The 21503-nt window shown below is 41.9% G+C and overlaps 1 protein-coding gene across 2 annotated transcripts in view; it reads left to right on the top strand.

Moving 5' to 3' along the window:
* Window positions 1-17908, top strand: part of PRKAR1B (protein kinase cAMP-dependent type I regulatory subunit beta) — a 103723-nt gene extending 85815 nt beyond the window's left edge. For both annotated transcript variants that reach the window (XM_061357071.1, XM_061357070.1), the window contains exons 10-11: window positions 14990-15071; window positions 15488-17908. In XM_061357071.1, coding sequence (XP_061213055.1) covers window positions 14990-15071; window positions 15488-15660 — 255 coding nt within the window. In that variant the 3' untranslated portion in view covers window positions 15661-17908. The remainder of the gene's footprint in view (window positions 1-14989; window positions 15072-15487) is intronic.
* Window positions 17909-21503: the final 3595 nt, after the last annotated feature.

Consider the following 21503-nt stretch of genomic DNA (forward strand, 5'->3'; position numbering starts at 1 on the left):
TTCTAGCACAGATTTTTATGAACTTCATCAGTTAATTGTTCATTTCTGGTTAGCCTTCAATACTGCCTTCCTCTATGATATCACTTTGGGGTGTGATCTTTTAAGTATATTGGTCCTGCAGAACTTGCACTTATAGCTTCCAAGAAAGTTGGCACCTTCAGGATTTGCAGGCTGAAGAGCAGCCATTAAACCCTTTTGAAAGGGAGACTTCAGCCTCAGTGATGGTCAGAACAGCAACTGCTGCTTTAAACCGGGAATGTCATCCTGGTTAGTATGAACAAGCATATTTAGTCTCCCACTTCTGTCAAGCAAGCATGTTCATATTCTCTCCATTTTTCCTAAGTGTAACCTATTGTCATGGCTTTCTGTCCACCACCTTATCTCCAACAGCACAGATCACAGTAGGTGCAGGTTATTTGAGGTGCGGGCTGTGTGTGTGAAAATGCCACAGGGCTCTGTGGAGAGGAAGGCTGCAGCCGGAGCTCAGGCAAGTTATTAGAATAACAGAAAATGTAGAGAGGGAAGAGTCACAGGAAACCAGGGGTTTTTAAGTTCACTGCTCACAAAGCTGTTCATGGTTCATTTTTTGTTAAAAACTCTGATAAGAAAAGTAGTATTCTGAGCTTCCAAGACAGCTACAGTTTTTCTGCCATTTTAAATCCTCACAGGCACCCGTAAGATGTTTGCTTGCAGTAGGTCGGGTGCTTTTCCATTCAAATCTTAAAGAGCCTTCAACAAGATTGGGTTTTAAAATTTAAAGGCTGTGATTTTTCCAGAGATAGAATTATTTTAATGCTTATACCATATTTCTTAATTTGAAGATAGGATCAGAAGTGAATGTCTGCTTACAAAAGCAAAGTAACCACTTCTGTGAGATTGATTTACTGCACTTGAAACTGGCAATTAAAAGAAAAGGGGGGGAAAACAAAAAAGAAGCAGCCCTGTAGTTTCTGTATTTTCAGCTATTTCCAGGTCTTATTTTCCCACTATGGTTTTCACACAACAAACTTGGGCTTTCCCAGACCAGACAGATGTGGAATGTATCTGTTGGATTCCAAGGTCATGGAATTATCCCATATGAGATTCCTGGCACAGAGGTGAAAAACTTTAAGCACCATGAAACAATTGTTGCCATAAAGAATTACATTTTGGCAAGCGTAAATCATAACAGATGTACAGTTTCTAACAAATAAATTTGCAGTTGTATTGTACGCTGCCACACTGTGTACCCAGCAGTAGGGAGGATTTATTCATCTGACTTCAGATAACGCAAATATTTTTAGCTAGCATTTTAAAGTGGTAGCTTGCAAAGGCACGTGAGCTTTGTGGAGTTAAATATCCCAGCAAAAAGCCTTTTTAAATGAAATGCCAGTTGAACGGGGGCTGATTTTATTCCCAACTCGTGCTTTGCCACTGACTTCAGCTCAGTAGTTCAAGCTAGTGTAGTAGTGCTCTGAAACTGGAAAGTAATCAGAGTTTTGCTGTTGTCTAGGTTACTGAGACAGGTAGTGATAATAGTATTAAAAATAGCGGTTATGATCATGTACCACTCTCTTAAGTTCAGCTTCAAACTTGGCTGGGTGGCACAGTACCTTGAAGTCCATAATGCAGCTGCCAAAAATGCAGGGACCTGCACCATCAAGTGCCCTGCTGGGTTTTCCAGCTCCCACTCCTCCCCATGTCAGAGCATTTGGATCTATTTGTCATGACCCAGCACTGTATACAGCACGCGGATATTGTCACGGGACTCCAGTGACTGTGCTCAGGAAGTCTTTTAATCTCAGCTGCATACTGAGAGCTTGCTGAACTGCTGCCATATGGTCGTAATACTCCATAAAGTTTGACATGGCTTAAGAAAAATGCCTGCACAGACACAAACGTACGCAGGTGTAGGAGAAGAGAACGGCAAAAGGTTTATAATAATGCCACAGTGCACCTGAAGAGTACAGCTTGTAACTGTCCTTTAAATGTTCTCTCCGTAGCCTGTCATCTCCTTGGAGGACAGGTTGATTTAAGTGGTGCAGAAAGGAAAGAAATAAAACTGCATGAGGAGTAAAACATTTCCAATTAATAGTTGGTTGAGCTGCCCAGCGATAGCATGCAGCAGCAGCCTAAAAATAAAACACCTAAAAATAGAAGATAATTCACAGGAGAAAATTCAAGGAGAAATGGACCCACAGTTTCACATTAGATTTTTGTTTTTAACTTTAAAAACTAGTATATTTAAGCACACATTAGTGCTATGTTACATGGGGTAGTTGCACCCTTCACTGCAACTCCTTTCTGTAAAGCTCTTTAGAATACATGGGGTATTGTGTTCTTTGTTATTATCCTGCTGGTTAGAAAGGAGGCGTCTGATTTTCAGTCTCATCTGTATTATCAGTCCAGTCTGTGGGCAAAACATTACCCTCTCTGTTTGCCCATCAGTGGGAATAATCCTACTGACACTTCATCAAGGTGAGCAAAATCTTAATGGGATAAGGTATAAAGTATCCATCAGTACTGAAATCAGGCAATGGGTATAGCAAAACTGACAAGAGAAAAAATATCATTGGTAGTACAGAAATCCTTCTGGAATTGATACATAGAGCTGCCTCACTGACAGAAATGAATCCAGTTAATTGATAATGAGTGTTTGTTCAGCACTACTCTTGGCAGATCACATTGAAAACAGTCTTGCAGTCCTTGGGGGGCTGCTAGCTTTCATGCTGCTGTTGACATTTCAAGTCAGGGCCACAAACTGGCTCTGGTCTGGGCAGGATCCGCTGCGAGTTCTTGCTGAGAGCATACTTGAGATACTGTCCTGTAGGTGAAATCAGTGTTTCCAGCCTCACTGACACTCTTGGCACACTGTGGAGTGTCTCTGCACAAATGCAGTTCAAAGCCTTGTTAGGTGGAACAGTGTTTGTAAACTCTTCCTACCATGGTAACATACACCAACAGAGGAAGGTCCTTAGTCTGACTCGGAAGGGCACTCTGTTCTTCATAGAATTGGGCCTTTTTATAGGAAAAGTCGACTAGAGTCTTCAATTGCACAACAAGCATCTGAAGATTTATGATTTAAAAGCTCCTTAAGAAGGGAAAGAAAAAATAATAGCCCAATTGTTTCCTGCTCTAAATTGTTGCTCTTTGACTTTCTAACCTAAGAGAGACCCCTTTGGCACCTACCCCTGCGACAGGCAGGGGAACTACAAAGTAAACTTCTTCCGTATGGTTAATGAAGTCACTGCCTTAGGCACACTCTGCTATCACACCTGATAATCTCTTTAGAAACACAGTACGATTAATTATTAATTAGGAAGATGAATGTTGTCTAGAAAAGGAGTTTCAAAGGCTACAATCTGAACTACTTAGTGTTACTATGATTTTGTTGATACCAAAAATGTTTGTCAAAGGCAGTCTACAGCGACTCCTAATATACCTAATAAACAACATACACCGAATAAACAGAACTAGCAGTCACTAAGGGCTCTGAACTTTGCTTATTTTAACTACAGAGACATTGTTCCCTGTAGAGCTCTTACAGGAAAGGGACATTCCGTTTTTGATACCACCTAGTTGTGCTGAAGCAATAGCCTTTCCATTGACTCTGCTACAAAGTTCATCTGTGTTCAGGATGTCATTTTTAATGGCTATCTGACATCAAAGATTGGAAGTTAGGTGGATGATTGGGTCCCATCCTGGCTAGGGATGGAGGTGAAGTGTTTTGCTGAGTCAGAGGGACTGAAACATCTCCCTAGTTGAGATCTTGTTAAACTCTGAATAACTTTGACTTCTATAGGCGACGGATCAGGCTGCCTACACATGCAATATCCATGTATGTATCTTGAACACATCCTTATCACTCCTGTCAGAAAGGGACAGTGTTTCATAGGAAGCAACTGGCTGCTCCCCTTCCTTTTCCCACCAGCCATGAAGGACCTGTCAGTCAGTGACTGCTGCTTTTGGCTCTTCCTTCCAGCTCTTTCTTTTAGCCCCACTAATAACCATCACAGTGCAGTTGCCTACAGTAAATTATGCAAAATCTGAAACCTCAGAAGTGATGTACAATGAAGCATTTTCTTAACAATTTTGTGAAACTTCAGATTAGCCAATATTTCTAGGCATTTTTAGAACTTTGCAGATTTTGTTCCTCATTTGTGGCAGAAACCAGGACAACTGTATGTAAATTCTGTGAGCTGCTATGAACCCAGAGACTGGAGAATAGTGTATAATAGTTTAAAAATGTACAGTTAAAAAAATACTGTCAAACCCAGTCATGAGTCAATCTTGAGTCCACAATCCAAATGAAGTCCTCTTGCATCATCCTTCTACAAGACCATTAAGATGAGATAACTTTTGTATATGAAAAGAAAGTTATGGGGGTTTTTTTTAACAGTCTGATGGGTAAGAAAACAATGTGAAAGCAACGTACACAGCCAGTTGTTATGGAAAAGAAATCTTACTTGGACTGGCACATCCATGAGATACCACCAAATAATTTTAAGACCTGTAATAACCGTGGTATATGTAAACAGGAAACCTTTTAACCAGCTTGTTTCTTAGATACTTACCTGTCTTACATGAGGATCTCATCAACTCCATGGGGTTTATCCTCACTACACCTGTTTGATGAGGTGCATGAAGCGATGCTAGTGTTGCAAGGTGCAGTCTGAAGCACAGGCACAAGAATTAAGATACTTCTTCATTCCTGCTGAGAACAATCAACAAGAATTAGGCCCCTTGAAGGTCTGGACTCTCATGATTCTGCTCACAGAAAATCAACTGACCATCCTTTATCCACTGCAAAATGGGTGTTATTTTCTACTGCAGGTTATGAAGAAGTCACTTGCACTTTGTATTGCCATTTGCTTATTTCTTCCATTGTTTTGTATTAAAGTCTTTCGTAAGTTAAAGGCTGGCAAATAATAATAATGCAAGATTATTTACTGGCTAAAGGAATATTTGCAGTCTTCGGCTACACAATCCAAAGGATTTGTCTTCTCTTGGAAAGCAGCCCAAGAATTGCTGATCCGTAGCTGTAGCATAAAAGCCATCCCAGGAATGATGCTATCAGTGTCCCAAAGGGCTAAAATGGCAGCTGAGGAGTGATACACTAGCAGTCTTCCAGGATGTTGGTGAGAACATTGCTTATGCCAGCATCATGAGGTACATGCAAGACATGCTGTGTTACTCTGTGTCACTGGGACGCTGGTAAACTTAGGTCTTGAAGCAAAACTGGGAGGATGCAGTGTAGCCATACTGTTCTCAAAAGCTTAAAAGTACTTCTCATAACCTCTCCTTTGCACATGGTCTACCCAGCACGAAAAAATGTGTGTGAATGTTTCCCCAGTTCTCTTTCAACATGACAACTTGTGTAGGAGTCTTCAGTCTTATTCAGCTGTAATTTAAAACATCTGATTTGTAAACCCATAAAATTGAAGTTTATGCTGGAAATGTAGACACACCCTGGCCTTTTACCACTATAGGATACGTGGAAAACTGGAAGATCGTTTGGTGTACAGAGAAGTAAAATCTGAAGTTAGTAATTGGCAATTTCATTCTTAACATATACACATGCTCCATTTCAATTTTCATAAAAATCAGAGTGCTAGATTTTCTCCTTGTTCAGAACATCCTGTGATTTTTACTTGGTTAGTACTTGCTTTAAGGTATGGTTGATGCTTTGACTCTTCTCTCGTTAGCCTTATCCAGTAGTGTCTTCCTACAGTGGAAGTCTGCAAAAGCAGCAGAGGTAATGAAACACCTCTCTGTCAATAAGGAGAGCAGCACAGGTTGTTTACCCCTCAAGGTTTTCAGGATCCTTATAAGCTCTTTTGGCATTGAAGACCAAGCTCACAAGTCCTGATTCAGAACACTTAGTCAATGTGACCGAGAATTTTATGGCCCAAGGCACATTAAATCTAAACTGAAATTAAAGGCATCTGCTCTCTCAGGAGCTAGGAGCTCTGTCCTCAGAAGTGCTTCTTTGTCTTTAAGCAAAAACACAGAAGTATAAACAAGTCCTGAAATATAGTGCTGTCTAACATGGTGGAAGAGGAATGGAGAATTTCCTCATCACTCTGGAGTTCATCCCTTTCTCTGGATCATGTTAAAGTTGTCGCTTACTGTGATGGCTTTTGTCCTTCCTCTGTAAAGATACCATTGAGATGACTGCCTACCTTTTAGGGCTCATTCATCAGCTGTGTAGTGTGGATTTTGTGGAGCATGCAAGGCTTTCCACAGTGTGCTCCAAGAAGAGGCATCTTTGAGTGCATGAGTTTTTTTCTTCTGAATTTCAGAATTTTCAAGTACACAAGATTCACCAACTGGAAAGACTTAGAGAGAGCTTTCCATGGGGGATTTTCCTGATCTCTGTGATAAAACTCTCTTCTCCCCTTCCCTCAGTTTGCTCCAAGTTTTATATCTCACACAGAAGCTGTTGCTCTGGCTGGCCACAGCTGCTCGCCCAGCCCTGGTCACAGCATTAGTTATGAGACTTTAGTGACGATGTCTGTCTCTGCCTTTTGCTTGGTCTGGTTATTTCAGCATCTACAGAATGTTTTCACAAAGAAGCAGATGGTGGTAGGAGTAATTGGGCCGTAAAACAACATTAACAGCTAAAAACGATTTTCACCAGAAAGGATTTTGTGGGCAGGGTGAGGGAGGTTCAGCACTGTTTTCTTGTTTTCTCTCCCATACATTCAACCCTGCCCCTGCTGTAGGTGTTAGTGCTCTGCAGTGTCTGCTTCCAGGAGATGAGCCCTGTCAGGTCAGTCACAAATATGAACAGTTGATGAATAACCCATTACAGAATCACTTTCATGTTGACTCAGTGGATGTTTCCTGGCTTCAGAGAGAGTCGAGATAATGGCTAGCTTTGTAGAAAGAAAGAATCTCTAAAATGCAACATTTTTTTTCCCTTGTGACTTTTATTGCTTTGTAGGCTGACATGTCTGAGGGAGGAAAGCAGTGCCTTGTTGCCAGTAATCCACAGCACTTGGCACAGACGGTCTTTAAAATCTGGCACCAGGATGAATATTAATTCAGTTGTTTTCCCACAGAAGCTACTGATTAGTCAAGGCCAAGTATCACTGAGATGATTCATTAAAACCCAGCATCTGAGCCCACCTTTACTGGGTGGTTCTGCTTTTCGGTACCCCTGCAACAGGTGGACTGAATGTGTAAGAAAAGGGACAACTAAAGTCCTAGAACAGAGGTAAAGATAAAAATGTGAAGGGACCCCAAAGGCTGGGCTGTGGTGCAACTGCTTCCCAGCTTTCTGGGCATGAAGCCAGGACAATTAGCCAAGGAGGATCACACCCGAGGCAAGGGGCTCCTCCCAGGGCTCAGAGATGGTATCCTTATCCCTCTGTCACCATCCCCTTGCATCCCCTTCTTCCCAGTCCCAGTTGGCAGCTAGTGGAATGGAAGACAAGAATGGGACTACCGTTCCACTGAGGCTGGGAAGCACAAAGTCCACTGTGGTGTCCCTCCATCTGATGATGGGGGATGATGGTGATGGTTAATGAAGTCCTGAGTTCCCCCCTCAACATGGATATAGGTTAGACGTAAGGAGGAATTTTTTTTACTGTTAGGGTGGTGAGGCACTGGAATGGGTTGCCCAAGGAAGTTGTGAATGCTCCATCCCTGGCAGTGTTCAAGGCCAGGTTGGACAGAGCTTTGGGTGGCATGGTCTAGTGTGAGGTGTCCCTGCCCATGGCAGGGGGGTTGGAACTGCATAATCTTAAGGTCCTTTCCAAACCAAACCATTCTGTGATTCTATGGTTCTATACACCTTTATTGGATGCCTGTGTGATCTAGCCTGATGTTAGCTCTGCAGCTGTGGCTCAAGGGCAACATTCTGAAGTCAAAAGACTGTAAAACTTAATGTTTTGATTCTGAAGAGCCTTTCAACAGAAAAGACCTAACAACAACAACAACAAAAGTCCCCTTTTTTTTATTCTCTGGGCAAAACCCACTTTATTTTGCCTAAGTACTGCGGAGGTCTCTGTGCATAAAGCAAATTGGAGTTGGTGCAGTGTATTCTGCTTCTTTTGACTGTTCAATATGTTTACTGGTCTCTCTGCCTGAGTCTTGTCTTCTTGCATCTAATACCAACATTTCTTTTACTTCAAGGGGAATACATAGCTACAGCATAGGTTTAATGTAGTCTGTATCAAAGGAACACTGAAAGGGAAAATCGTTGAGATACTGCAGCAGGAGGATGAACAAACTGTTGAAAAGGTCTTCCCATGTCAAACATCTATGATCCTAAATACTGAATGATCAAGACAAAGGCGTTTCCTGGTGATTAATGATGGGCTGGGTGTAGTCATGTCTGGGCCTTAACCCTGGCCTCCCATATATCCCTAGGAAATGCCCTGTGGCTCAGTTGTTTCTGCTGTTTTAAGCTACACTTGGTTTATGATTGATAGTGATTTAAAAAGTACCTTTATGTTTGTGGCTATTTTGGTGACAGCTCTAGACGGCTTTGTTCCTCTTGAGTCTGGATGTTATTTCTAAACTAATATAAATGTGCCTAAATAGCAGAAGTGGTGAAAGTTTAGACATACATACAGTAGTGTTATGCAGGTGTGATACAGCTGGTACACACAGCAAACTGCAGATTGTTTGATATCAAGTGTGTAGAGCTAATGTATAGGATCCGTGCCAGCTGGCTAGTGACATTTGCTTTACACCTTTGCTAGTTTGCAGTGTTGTTCAGAATTACAGCCAGTAAGATTATGATGCATTAATATTACAATGACAACGTAATGATAATTACATGTATTGACACAGTGGTTGTTGCACTGTAAAGGCACTTTTTGCAGCACTGCTCTCTCCCGAGGACATTGTATGGGACTAGTGTTGCCTTTTGAGCTCATTTGACCTTGTATTATTAATCCTAATGATACTTCAAATGTCCTGGCTTTCTGAAAATCCACTGCAGTCAGTGGCACTCAAGATTTCCAGAGTCATGCCCAAATTAAAAAAGCTGAATGTGTAAAATGTTGTATATTTGCTTCCAGAAGCTCTCAGTAGCTCATTTGCTTGGGCATTGTCTCACACTGTAATCTGTAGTGAACCCTAATGGATGCAGAAAAGAACTCACTTGCTAGAGATAAGCAAACCAAACAATCACCACTTTTTCAGCTGGGTGCAAACCTGAGGTCTATTCTTGCAGCCCTTACCCATTCACCAGCCATTACAACAGGTACATCATACATGTAAAGTTTGCCAAGCTGGACCAAAGTTGAGGTTTCACATCAGGCAGCTGAACTGATTTAAATGATTATATTTCAAGGTGGAAGGTGAAACATCAGATGACAGATCTTAGCAGGTCTTGCAGAGTCACCAGGCAATCTCTGTTTCTAGGAGTTCGGTAGTATTGGGAGCTGTAGGTTTTCACTCTCCTTAATTTAAGGTAATGATTTGGAGGTGCTCTATGAATAGTTTAATTGCATGTATGAACCAATAAGCAGGTAAATATGATTAAATAAGGTGTAACTTATTATGGTTGCAACTTCACTAGTGTAAGAACATTGCCCAGACAGTGTTTGTAGGTAGGTAAGTGGCACATTTTATTAGCTGTATCTGGAGGAATAGGCAACTTGAAGAAAGGCATGTGTGCCGAAAGGCTCTTCTCCCTTTTATAGCTATCCTTGTTGGTCTAACAAAAGATACTACTTCCACAAACCTCATCTTGCCTGCAATTAAATAAAATACTTCCAGAATCATACTGTGTGAAAGATCCTTTAATTCAGTTCAGATCTCCTGTAGCTTCTATCGAGTCCCATCTGCTTCGCTGTGTGAACAAGAGACTTTTGTACCACTTCACAGCCTCTTCGTTCATCTTTTGTAGTAACTTTTGCAAAGATTTAATAGCGACATATAATGAGGGTTTGTGTGACTTGGGAGTGAGGGGAAACTTATCTTTTGAACGTGTGAATTACAGAGTGTGCAGATTAACAAAGTGAGAAAGAGCAAAGGTATGTTCATAATAGCAATTGATAGAGTTAATAGCAATAGCAGATGGATCAGCCTGACCTTTTCCATCTCTAATTCTATAGACTGCACTGCTCTTTTCTAGTGGATGAAGAAGAGGAAAATAAAATAGGTTAGGAAAACTTTCTAAGCTCAAAACTAGGATAAAAGTGTAACATTTTGAGGGCATGGGAAAAAAACAGTCTTCTGTGCTTTTCTTTAAAAAAACAGTAAGTAAAAATATGAAATAAAAATGGAAATAGAAATAGTAACTTCCTGTTTAGGAAAATGGAAATTCGTTTCTTTAAAAAGTAGAAATTTATTCTGTATACTTAGTGTATCAAAAGGACATAGGCATGGACGTTGCATACACTCAGTCGTAGAAAAAAGTCTTCAATTTTAGTAATGATAAATGTGTACTTTATTACAGATGGAGCGTTACTGTGTTTTTTATTGATTGCTAAAATGGGAGGTTAGAGCAGCAAAACCAAAACATCAACAAGACTGACTTCTAAACCAGAAAGTTTTTAACAGTGCTGAATTTCCATTCCCATCCACTGCCTTTGGTGAAGGACCACACTGCACAGTCTGTCCCACCCAGAGGTGTCCACTGCATGATCCTGTCTGATCCACTGAGCTGGAATAGAGGAAAACATAGAGGATTTCAGTTTTTAGCATCAAGAACATTTGCCTTTTGTAGCCAGGCTACTTGGGCCAACTGCTGGCTATAGAATTCATACTTAGATATAACAATAGGGCTCCTGAAGCAGCTAGTGCTTATAAGTACATGCAGGATAGGGCATGGGAATTTCAGTGTTGATCCAGATGGGTCACTGTCTTTATGCTCTAGGATGTCTCACCCATCTGTATGGTCTGATAGCTTAATTGTGAAACATTATCAAAATCTCATTACTTTGGAGAGGATGGGAGCTCATGGATTATAAACTTAATTTATTTTGTATATCTTAAATTATCGTGCTGTACCTGAGCCATAAATTCTTACAAAACAAACTGCTAATGCATTTGAAAGAGTCAAGTCAATACTTAGCACGGCAAAAGAGCAGTGATAGAGGGAGTGAGCAGGTGCGTGGGGTGAGGATGGCAGAGAGGCGCTGATGGCACATTGCTTTTGGAACTGCTGCTCTTGTTGTTTTTGCAATAAGATGCCTGTGTTTACTTGGAGAAGAGGAGAGAAGGTTAATGATATCAGTTCCTGGGAATACAGGCACTCCTCAGTGACTGAAAGGGAATATTCCTGGATCCACCAAAGATCATAATTTCACTCCCAAGTGTCTGCTAGCAAAAGACATGCCTGTCTGCTTTCAGTTTAATATTATCACAAAGTGCTGATTTATTGAATGGTGGTGTCAGACTTCTCAACAGTCTTTGAGCCTGTGCTCTTTAGCGTTTGCTTGCTGGTGTAGGAGCCTGAAACGGCTATCAGTGTACAAGACAGCATTTTAAATGGAGCAGCACTAAATAGCCTGATCCTGCAACCCTAGGATCCTGCAATTTATTTCAGAGAGAATGATCTTGCCAAGTTTTGTGTGCCATTTAAGGGGAAGTCTTTCCCACTGAGACCAAATGCTTTTGGGATTGAGGGTGATAAACCCCTTGAATCCTTGCTAGATAATGCCTGTATCTCCTGGGGTAGGGCTCAGGAGATTTGTTCAGTCCTATCATTTATAAGAGGTAAGGTTTGCCAAAGCACAGGAAGGATAAAAAGCTCAAAAACTGTGTAGAAAAGATTTGACAAGTGAAGTAAAATGAAATACAACCATGAAACCTGTGATGGGAGTCAGGATAGGAGCCAGCACTGAGTTTATTTAGTATGACAACTTCATTAAGTATACAGATAATAAAGGATTGTTCTGTATTATTTTTTCCCTGGTTACACTGGTTGTCTGCAATTGGTCTCTTCCTCTAATACAATTAGAATAGTGTTGATTCCAGAGATAACACACAGAAAGTGAAGGTGATGCAGATAGATAATTATAAATATATCTTCTTTGTTTCATGGTGTGAGCAGTCTTCCCGTGAAGGTCACTCTGACAATGCTCAGGATGCACTTGTGGAGCTGATGGCTGGTGCAACATGAGGCCAGGCAGTGTAATCAGATCTTACATCTGGGTGCTCACTGTCAGGCTTTCAGGAAACTTCTTTTGCTCCGTGATAGACCTGTTCTCACTGGGCAATGGGAGAAGCCTATGTGACTGTTAAAACAAGAATGGAAAAATATGTATCTGGAATATGCATTGCTTTATCCTGCCAAGCCCAGTGTTTATTGTGGAGGCCAGACACATCTGTCCTCCTCCAACAGATATCATGGTGTTTCTTGGATTAAAAAGGCCGACTTCAGAAGAACAGTGGAAGAAATTGCTTCGGAAGACTGACTTATTGGAGTCCTATATCATATGGATCCTGTCAAAAAAATATTAGCCACAATAAAAGCTGACACGTGGGGAGATGAAAGCAATATTGCTTGATACTGTGATTAACTTCATGGCAATGTGCTCAAGGTGGGCGGTGGGGAATTGATTCCTTTCTTCGTTTGACCTGGGCAGTCAATATGATTACTTTGGGGATATTTTTTTTTGTTTTATGTAATAAAACATCTGTAATAAAAGCTTAAAAAAAATTTAGTTTTGGGAAAGAGACTGGAGACATGGATTGCAGACAGCTATTTGGGTCAAGGGGTTAGGTTTTTGCCAGGCTCCAGATGGGACAGAGAGGAGGACAGGGGCTGGAAGTGATTCTGAAGCTGAATCCATCGACCAGCAGCAATGTAGGGAGCTGCACCTGATGGGACATTTGGCAAGAGCGAGGTCGATACGTGCATTATTGCCTGTATGGGGTGTTTCCGAGAATGCTGCGTATGAATGCGTGTTTGTTCTGAAAACTTGCAGTAAGTGTGAATAAGAAACCTCATTACACTGTCTTTGTATCTTCATGCCTTTGCGGATTTACTGGAAGATCTTGGAAAACAGCAGCTTTGGCGGGACAATTCAGTTGTATCAAGGATAAGGAATTCTTGCTGGAAGCTTGACAGGAGAAATAAGATTTGCCTTTTCATTTGTATAGCACATAAATTAATCTAGAGAGTGGCCCAGCTATTTGTAAAGTATGTGGGCTTAAAAATAACCCTGTTATGAAATAGGACATGATGCAATACAATGGTATTACAGTAGTTTAGTTGTGCTTGTTTAGAAGGAAGCAAATTATGAACATTTGCTACATAACAGTGGATATTCTACCGCTTTTGGTTATTCCTGGTCCTAGAAGAGCAAAAGCCAGACCTTAAGCAGTCTTACATTGTTCATCAGATTTGCAATTCAGAGACGATATTTGGGATACTATAGGGTGTATTTAAACACAGTGCAAAGGTGAAGGGCTGGTTCTGCGGGGCGCTGAGTACCTTTTAACTGCATTGAAGCCCAGGTGTTTCAGGCTGCTCAGTGTCTCCTCAGGCTCCCCATCATACCCAGAGGTGCACAGGTCTCTTTTGGTGGAAGAAAGCTGCATGGTGTTTGCAGCCAGTGAATCTGCACTGGATATTTTGCACTGCAGGGAGGTTTGTGATGTTTTCCAATAAGTGGCATCAATCTTCCTAGCATTACTAGCACATTACTGTGTCTTCTCTTCTTCCCTATCCTGGTTGGGGTATGATCAGCTCTCAAGTATTACTTTCCAAACTGGAAATCTTAAAAGCCATTGAAACATCAATGCTGTCCAACTGCACTGTCAAAAAATGGCTGTCCAGTCTATTTAAAGACCATGGCTTTTAAAAATATTTTTAATTTCATTAAAATATATTAATGTTTTGCCTTTCTCTATGCTTTTGGACTCAGAAGATAAATGAATGTTTTTTTTCCAGAGAAGCAGATAACTTTCTCTATTCCTCTACAAAAGCTTTATGCCACAATAATTTAAGATTTCCTCCAGGTTAGAATACTTCTGCATGTAAAACCTCTTTGAAGGCTTAAATAGACTGTAACTGAGTTTTGACATGTATTAGCATGTGTCAAGTACAGCAGTTATTAAGGGTAGTGGAGACAAGACACATTCCGTCTCTCCAGCAACTGACTTGCAGGTGTCCAGATCACTACAGGCCACAAGTGGGCAAAGCCACTAAAAAAATAATCACCTTTTGTTGCAACAAGCATTAAAAACTCCCTTTACCAATCATTTCAGCAGCAGCTCCATTAATGATCCAGTGAGGAATAACCTCTAGTTGCTGTCTTACAAAATCATGTCCCAAGGTTGTGACTGGGAAAATTGCCTTTTTTATTCCTTTTGATGTAAATCTTTTCCGTGCCTCTTGTAAGGTGCTGTGTTCACCCAGAACATACTTTTAAAGTGTATTCAAGCATATATTTGCACAGCATGATGGGCATTAATTAAACAGGAGTTACTGAGGTCTGACCTGTTCCTCTTCTGAGTGAGCTGAATTTGTCTGCATACAAATAGTTTGTAAGAAGGAAATCATTTGCAATACTGACAGATTATTTTTTATTTTTTTATCCTTTAATTGCTTTCATTGATTTACAAGGAACTAACTGAAATTGTCATCTCCCATAGCAGGATTAAAGGAGTTCAGCCTAGAGAAGAGAAGGCTGCATGGAGATCTCATAGCAGCCTTCCAGTATCTGAAGGGTGCCTACAAGGATGCTGGAGAGGGACGCTTCATCAGAGATTGTAGTGATAGGACAAGGAGTAATGGGTTCACACTTAAACAGGGGAAGTTCAGGTTAGATATAAGGAAGAAGTTCTTTACTATGAGGATGGTGAGGCACTGGAACAGGTTGCCCAGAGAAGTGGTGAATGCTCCATCCCTGGTAGTGTTCAAGGCCAGGTTGGACAGACCCTTGGGTGATATGGTCTAGGGTGAGGAAGCTGGGTGAACTTTAAGGTCCTTTCCTACCCTGACTGTTCTATGATTCTATGAGTGTGACATACAAAAGGAAATACTCAGGACTCAATGCTTTTTAAAGCATAGCAAGTGACCCTGCACTTCTCTCCCCAGGGCACAGCTTCTGTTCTGCAGCGCAGGTCTGACAACGAGGAGTATGTGGAAGTGGGAAGGCTTGGTCCATCAGATTATTTTGGTAAGAAAATTCAGCTCACGTATGGTTCAGAGACAGGCACATGGAGTTACGTCAAGTAGTCATCGTCCTAATTAATGTTCTACTCTTTCACACGAGAGGGGTTATGTGTAGGTCAGCCACTGCTCTCAGCTATACTGAGAGATACCAGCAGAGCTGAAACTTTTCCTTGGTTTACACCAGTGCAGCTGACAGGAGCCAGATCCAGAACCAGCAAAGCAGTCTGAAAGCGTTTGTTTTCGGAGGCATTTTACATGCATGCATTATGCATGTGTGATGCACTTGTACTGTCAACAGAATTATGTAGACTGTCTATCATTGGATACATACAGGGAGATGTTCTACAAATAAAGCAACTGAATATGCACCCACCAAAAGAGTCACAGAGCATGTGACAGTGTATTTGTCCCTGTTTCCAGGTGAGATAGCGTTACTGCTCAATCGGCCCCGAGCTGCTACGGTGGTGGCACGTGGACCCCTGAAGTGTGTAAAGCTGGACCGGCCCCGCTTCGAACGAGTGCTTGGTCCTTGTTCCGAAATCCTCAAGAGGAACATTCAGAGATACAACAGTTTCATTTCTCTCACCGTCTAAATGATTCCTTCTGGAAAGCTGCCTCTGTGTGACCTTGTGCACTTAAATTTGCTCTGTGCAGCTCCATAGCTTTATGAGGAAAAAGATTAAAAGTGTGCATTTTACGCGTATTTTTTCTGTTCATGTCACGTAGTGGATGTCAGTTCAAATCTCATGTATCATGTAAGTAGGAAGACAACTGTTTGGATAAGACTAGCTTTGGAAGGTTAGGCTCTTGGCTTGCAGGCAAGATTTTTACCTGTTGTTGTATCATGTAGCTTGAAACTGTGTTTTAACTATTTAAAGTACGTATGAATTTCTATTTCCTTCATTATCTTTAAAGTTGGTCTTATTCACCTTTTGTCAAGCTTCTTTCATCAAGAGATGTCCCTCTGCCTGTCACTTTTAAAAGACTTTCCACTGGTTCTGGACTGGAGGTTTCTGAAATCCCATAGGGTGAGTGGCAGTGGCATAGTTTAAGAGGGAAGGTTGGAGGAAGGTTTTGATCATTCCAGCAAGCCAGGGAAAAACAGAGCTTTTGAGAAATTTTGTCTGTGGCTTAGATAAAGGGGCCATATTCCTCCATGTTACAAGCCCTTTCAATCTGCTTTGTAGGATATGCTAAACCAAACAGCCTGCTCCAGTCTTCTGGGTGAAGAGGTCAGGGGACAATGGTTTCTAAGAATTCAGGCGAAGCCTTTAGGATCCAAGTTATTTGCCCTCAGATCTTTTCAAATGAGGGTTTGCATTAGATCCCTTAAAAGTCCAGCAGGAACATCCTTGCTGAATTAAGTGGGCTTCAAAATGTATTTATCTGCAATGGTATCCTCAGCCACTTCTCTGAATATTGTATGTAATGCTGAAGAGATGGTGCCAGGTGCACCTCAGAGGCAAAAACAACTGTTTTTAATAAGATCCACTTAATTAAATTTAAATGCCTTTCATTTAGTATATGACTAAATTTTAGGACTTTTTAGGATTTTCTGAAAGCCAGGGACATGCTTCAGAATTGCTGCCTCTCCAAAAGACATTGCAAAACCAAAAGCACCAGGATTTTGTAAGAAGCTCCTAGAGCCCAGGTCCCTGCAGGCGTGGGCAGCCTTGATGGTGGTTGCTGCTGCCGTGCCTAGGCATAGGTCTCCTCTTGGATGGAGCTTTTTGCAGATCCAGACCTTCCTGTGCTGCGCAGCCCTCAAAGGTGGGAGAATCTAGATGATTCTTTGTGAAGCTATTCCCTTGAAGGAAAAGTTGTCTTTGGTAACAGCAGCAAAGATCTGCATCTCAGCTACTCTAAATAGCACTGCCTGCATCTCAGCTGTGGCAAAACTCTGTTTCTTCTTTAGGGTAACATTTGAGTAAATGCAAACTTTCTGTGTCTTGTACATGCCAAAGGTTATGCAATGAAGTACGGCATCAGTCTCCCTTTTAGAACTAGAGGTGTTAGTGAAGACCATGGCTAAAATCACTGACATGCAATGTGCTTTCTTCTTTAGAATTAACAAAAACTAACTTGGGACTTTCCTACCGACTCCCACTCAGAGGGCCCAATGCTCCAGTAGCTGTAACTGCAGAGGTCGTTACAGACTAAACTGCTTCTCAGCTTCACACGCCTCTCATCACTTCAAGGTGCTTAATTTATTTCAGCATATTTTCAGAGGGCCTGTCAGTGTATATTCGTTGCTACTATTTATTATGACTCTGTTGTGCTTCTTGCACTTGTTATCAGATATGACCATTCACATTTTTCAACCTTGCAATTTTTATTGCGTACATTTCTATAGGCAGACCCCCATTCTATATATATATGGAGAGAAATGTTTGTGTTTGCAAAACTTTTGATTTGCTTCACTGTTTTTGTATTCTCTTGTGCAGTTTTTAAAAGAAATATTTTTTAAAGGCTACCAGTCACTCATGGATGTTCTTTTACCTATTGCATTTCTGTTGTATTGGTAAAAAATGGTGAGTGTTTTGCATAACATGCAAGATACATTTCTTGTTAAACACCAAGTATTAGCCTCGCTGTTTAGAAGTTACTCAAGCACACACACACACACCAGATCCTTTGCTTTAAACCTTTACAGCTCATGGAAAATACATTTGAATTATGGTTCTGCTGTAAGCAATTTCAAGAGGAGTGTAACCATTTAACACCAGGATTCCTATGCTGTAAGTGGAACAAAATGATACTCAATGACATTTTAAAGATAATTGTAATATTTGCAGTGGATGATGGGACAGGATTATGGTATGAATAAAATTCTTCTACATTCTGTGTGGCCGTTGTGCATTTATGAATAATAAGGTCTGTATGAATAGATGGTGTAGTTAAAATCTGCATATCATAAAAAGTTTGAACTCTACTGAAAATAATCAGATGCAGAGGGACAAAAAATAGACCAAGAACCCCTGTGCGATACATAGTAATGGAAACCAAACTGGTTTTCTGGAGGATTAATCATCTTCTGTTTAAATGTAACCATGTATGTCTTTATAAAGAAACAGGGATTCAGGGTGTCTCGTGGACCTTCCTGTTGTTGTTTGGATGCCAGTTTAGGCAGGTGTTGAAGCACATGTGGAACATGAAGTATGTGAGCTGGTTGTAGGACTCCTGTGCAGAGCTTTGAAGCCCACAGGGCTGCTGCTAGGACTGTTGTAGAGCTAGCAGGAAGACTTGGGGAAGAACAAATACAAATACGTCTCCTTTTCCCCCAGTATCATAGTCAAAGCCCATGTGCAGGGCTGCTGGACTCCATGCAGCTCCTTCAGCTTGTTCAGCCTGGAGAAGGCTCCAGAGAGACCTTAGAGCAGCTTCCAGTGCCTGAAGGGGCTGACACCAATCTGGAGAGGGCCTTTTTACAAGGGGATGTAATGACAGGACAAGGGGGAATGGCTTTAAACTGACAGAAGGAAGATTTACATTATTAGGAAGAAATTCTTCACTATGAGGGTGGTGAGACACTGGCACAGGTTGCCCAGAGAAGCCCCATCCCTGGCAGTGTTCAAGGCCAGGTTGGACAGGGCTTGGAGCAACCTGCTCTAGTGGAAGATTTCCCTACCTATGGCAGGTGTTGGAACTGGATGAGCTTTAAGGTGCCTTCCAAATCTCACCATTCTGTGATTCTATGATTCTCTGTGGTAGCCCCCACACAGGAATCCTGGGCGGCTCCCGGCATCCAAGGGCTGTCCAGCTTTCCATTTTTGGAGTGTGTTATTTTTCCCCCCTTTGCTATGATTCAGGAGGGAAGGACTCATCTTCCCAGAGAATTACTCACATTATGTAGTAATCAAGTGACCACTCTGTCTGAGGTTCTTCCAGAAGGCCGTTACCAGCCCACGCTCCCTCGGAAAGAGCATCTCACCACTCCTCATTGTCATTCTTTTTTCGGTAGGTTTTGTGTCCCAGCCATTTCAGGAGTCCCACGACAAAAGAAAATACTTTTTTTTTAATAGAAACTAATTGTACCTCCAGGAGTTTTACAAGGCCCATGTGGCTGACCAGGCTCTAGTGTGTTATCAGGTTCCTGTCAGCTCTTCTAAGCATTCCCACTGCGTTGTGGCAGTGGGTGCCTAAAGCTGTTGAGTCATGTGAATCCTTCATCTTCAAGCACAGTGTGACACCATGTTACATGTTCAGGTGTTGATGGAAAATGGGAGCTGTTGCAGGGAGCCAGGTCACCCCCATGTGTGACAGTTTGTTCTTTGGCTGCTGGTTGGTTTTCCTTGCAGTATGTGGTCTTCAGAAGCAGTCACCACACGAAGGGTGACATTTCTGCTGTTGTAAAGGTTGCAGAAATTGTGTACATCGCATTCAGTTTCAAGCCTTAAATAGTACATCAATCCTTTCACTGCCCTGTTTATGAAAGATCATGTTTGTTCTTTGCACACATTTCTGCCTAGCTGCCTAGAGAAAGAACATTTTCTTGTGCAGAGGCAAAACCATGACAATCTCCTTAAAGAGAGCCAGAGATCCCATTGCCTGCTGTTCACGGCAATTCCACATGAACACAAACTGACTGCAACTGCAGTGGGGTCCCCAAAGACAGTTCCAAAAACCATTGCAGGTAAATGGGAGTTAGCAGAGTAGGAAGACCAAGTAGCTGATGTTAATGATCTTAAGGTCCTTCCCAATCCTAATTATTCTATGATTCAATGTTGCACCATTGATGTCCGTGCTCATTGCGGGGGGACTGGACTAGATGACCTTTGAAGGTCCATTACAACCCAAACTATTCTATGATTCTGATACTATGACCCAATGAGCACTAACCGGCTTAAAAGCTCACATTTGATATTTTGAAGACCAGCTCACCATTTAGAGACCGAATTATCTACTCTGACATTCCCAGACATGTTTTTTTGATTTGTTTCAAAGGATTTGGCAACTCTGGAGCTCATTTTTGCCTTCTTCCAATGCACACGCCAGCTCAGAAACTCATGTTTCCACAGCCAGAGTCACTTCTGTAGGTCCCAATTCCCCCTGGAGAGCGTACTTGGATGTGAGTGTATGCGTAGTCTTGAAAATCCAATGTTATGGGAATGAATTGGCTTTGGTGCTCCTCCTTCTCTGAGGGTTTCTCTTTGCTGCTTGGCGGAGTTTTATCTGGGATGCAGCACTTGCACGACAAGCTGGCCTTTTCCCTGGAAAAGCCTGGCCAAAGGAGCTGGCATCTGCAGCCATCTGGTATTTTTGTGAAGGCTGAAGGTGTTTTTTGTGCTTGATCAGGCTCCAGTACCAGAGTGATTCTTCTGATGTCTGAAATTCTGGATTTGGCTTTTAGAAAAGAGGCTGCACTTTGCCTGGGAAAGGAAAGCCAAGCATGAATGTCTCCTTGGGCACATACTCTGCCTCCTATCTCAGAAGTGCCTTGGTAACTTTTCCCCTCGGAGTGCTCCAGCCCTTTTCCAGTTGTGTTTTAATCCTGATTTTCAAGTCATTCTCTGCAGAAGTCTCGCAGGGAGCCTCCACTGCCCAGGCAGGCTGCAACCCATGTCCCATCCTCGTGTGCGAGGCGACTTCAAGTGTGCAGAGTTCTCTTTGAAACAGTCACGAGCTCTCACGGAGTTAAAAAAATGATCATTTTACCAAAGAAGACTGCTCCTATTCCAGTATAAACTTGCCTCCAAACATGGAACAGCAGCATGCCATTTTCCTGCATGGGCCAGCAGTGCTGAATGACTTGGCAGATGCTGCAAGATCTCTGGTAGCTGGGCTGCGAGAATGCTGCTCCTCTCTACTCACAGCTTTGCTTCAAGGCCGAAAGTGTTGCTTTGCCAAAAGAAGTGCCCCTCGCTCAAGCCCTGATGGGATAAATCGAGCCTTGCACTGCCAGAACCCACTGGGTGTATTCACCTTACCCTTGGTGGTTGTAACAGCTTCTGCTCTTTGCAGGAGCTGGCAGTTGGAGACAGGATGTATAGACTGATGATGAGGTAGGGATTTTCTCACCACTGCTGCTGTTACTGGCGCTCTGGATGTCCATACTGCTGGCTCGAGGGAAATCAAGCCTTTCTGGGAAGTGGCTACTCCCTATCCTCTTTATACAGAAAATGTATTGTTATTATTTGAAAGCACTTTTGTACTCCCGTTAGACTACAAGCATGGTGATTGTTCCATTAGAAGACATCATGGTGCATAGCAGTGAAATACGACGTACAGTACCATGCAGTATGTATTTTCCAGATAAACTGGGAAAACAGTGAAATGGATCTGCAAAAGAGGGGGTACAATAGCTGCTTTGCATTCCTCCACATGTGTGGAATTTTATATGCTCTACAGAGCGACTCTGTTCCGTTCCCATGTGTTTACGATGATCGGATGATGAGCTGTATTTCTAGCCGGTTTCGTTTTCTCTGTTGTATTTGTG

This window comes from Neopsephotus bourkii, unplaced genomic scaffold (genome assembly GCF_033783945.1).
Source record: "Neopsephotus bourkii isolate Nb327-2 ecotype Australia unplaced genomic scaffold, CSIRO-AGI_Nbou_v1 NB_882, whole genome shotgun sequence".
Classification (NCBI taxonomy): Eukaryota; Metazoa; Chordata; class Aves; order Psittaciformes; family Psittacidae; genus Neopsephotus; species Neopsephotus bourkii.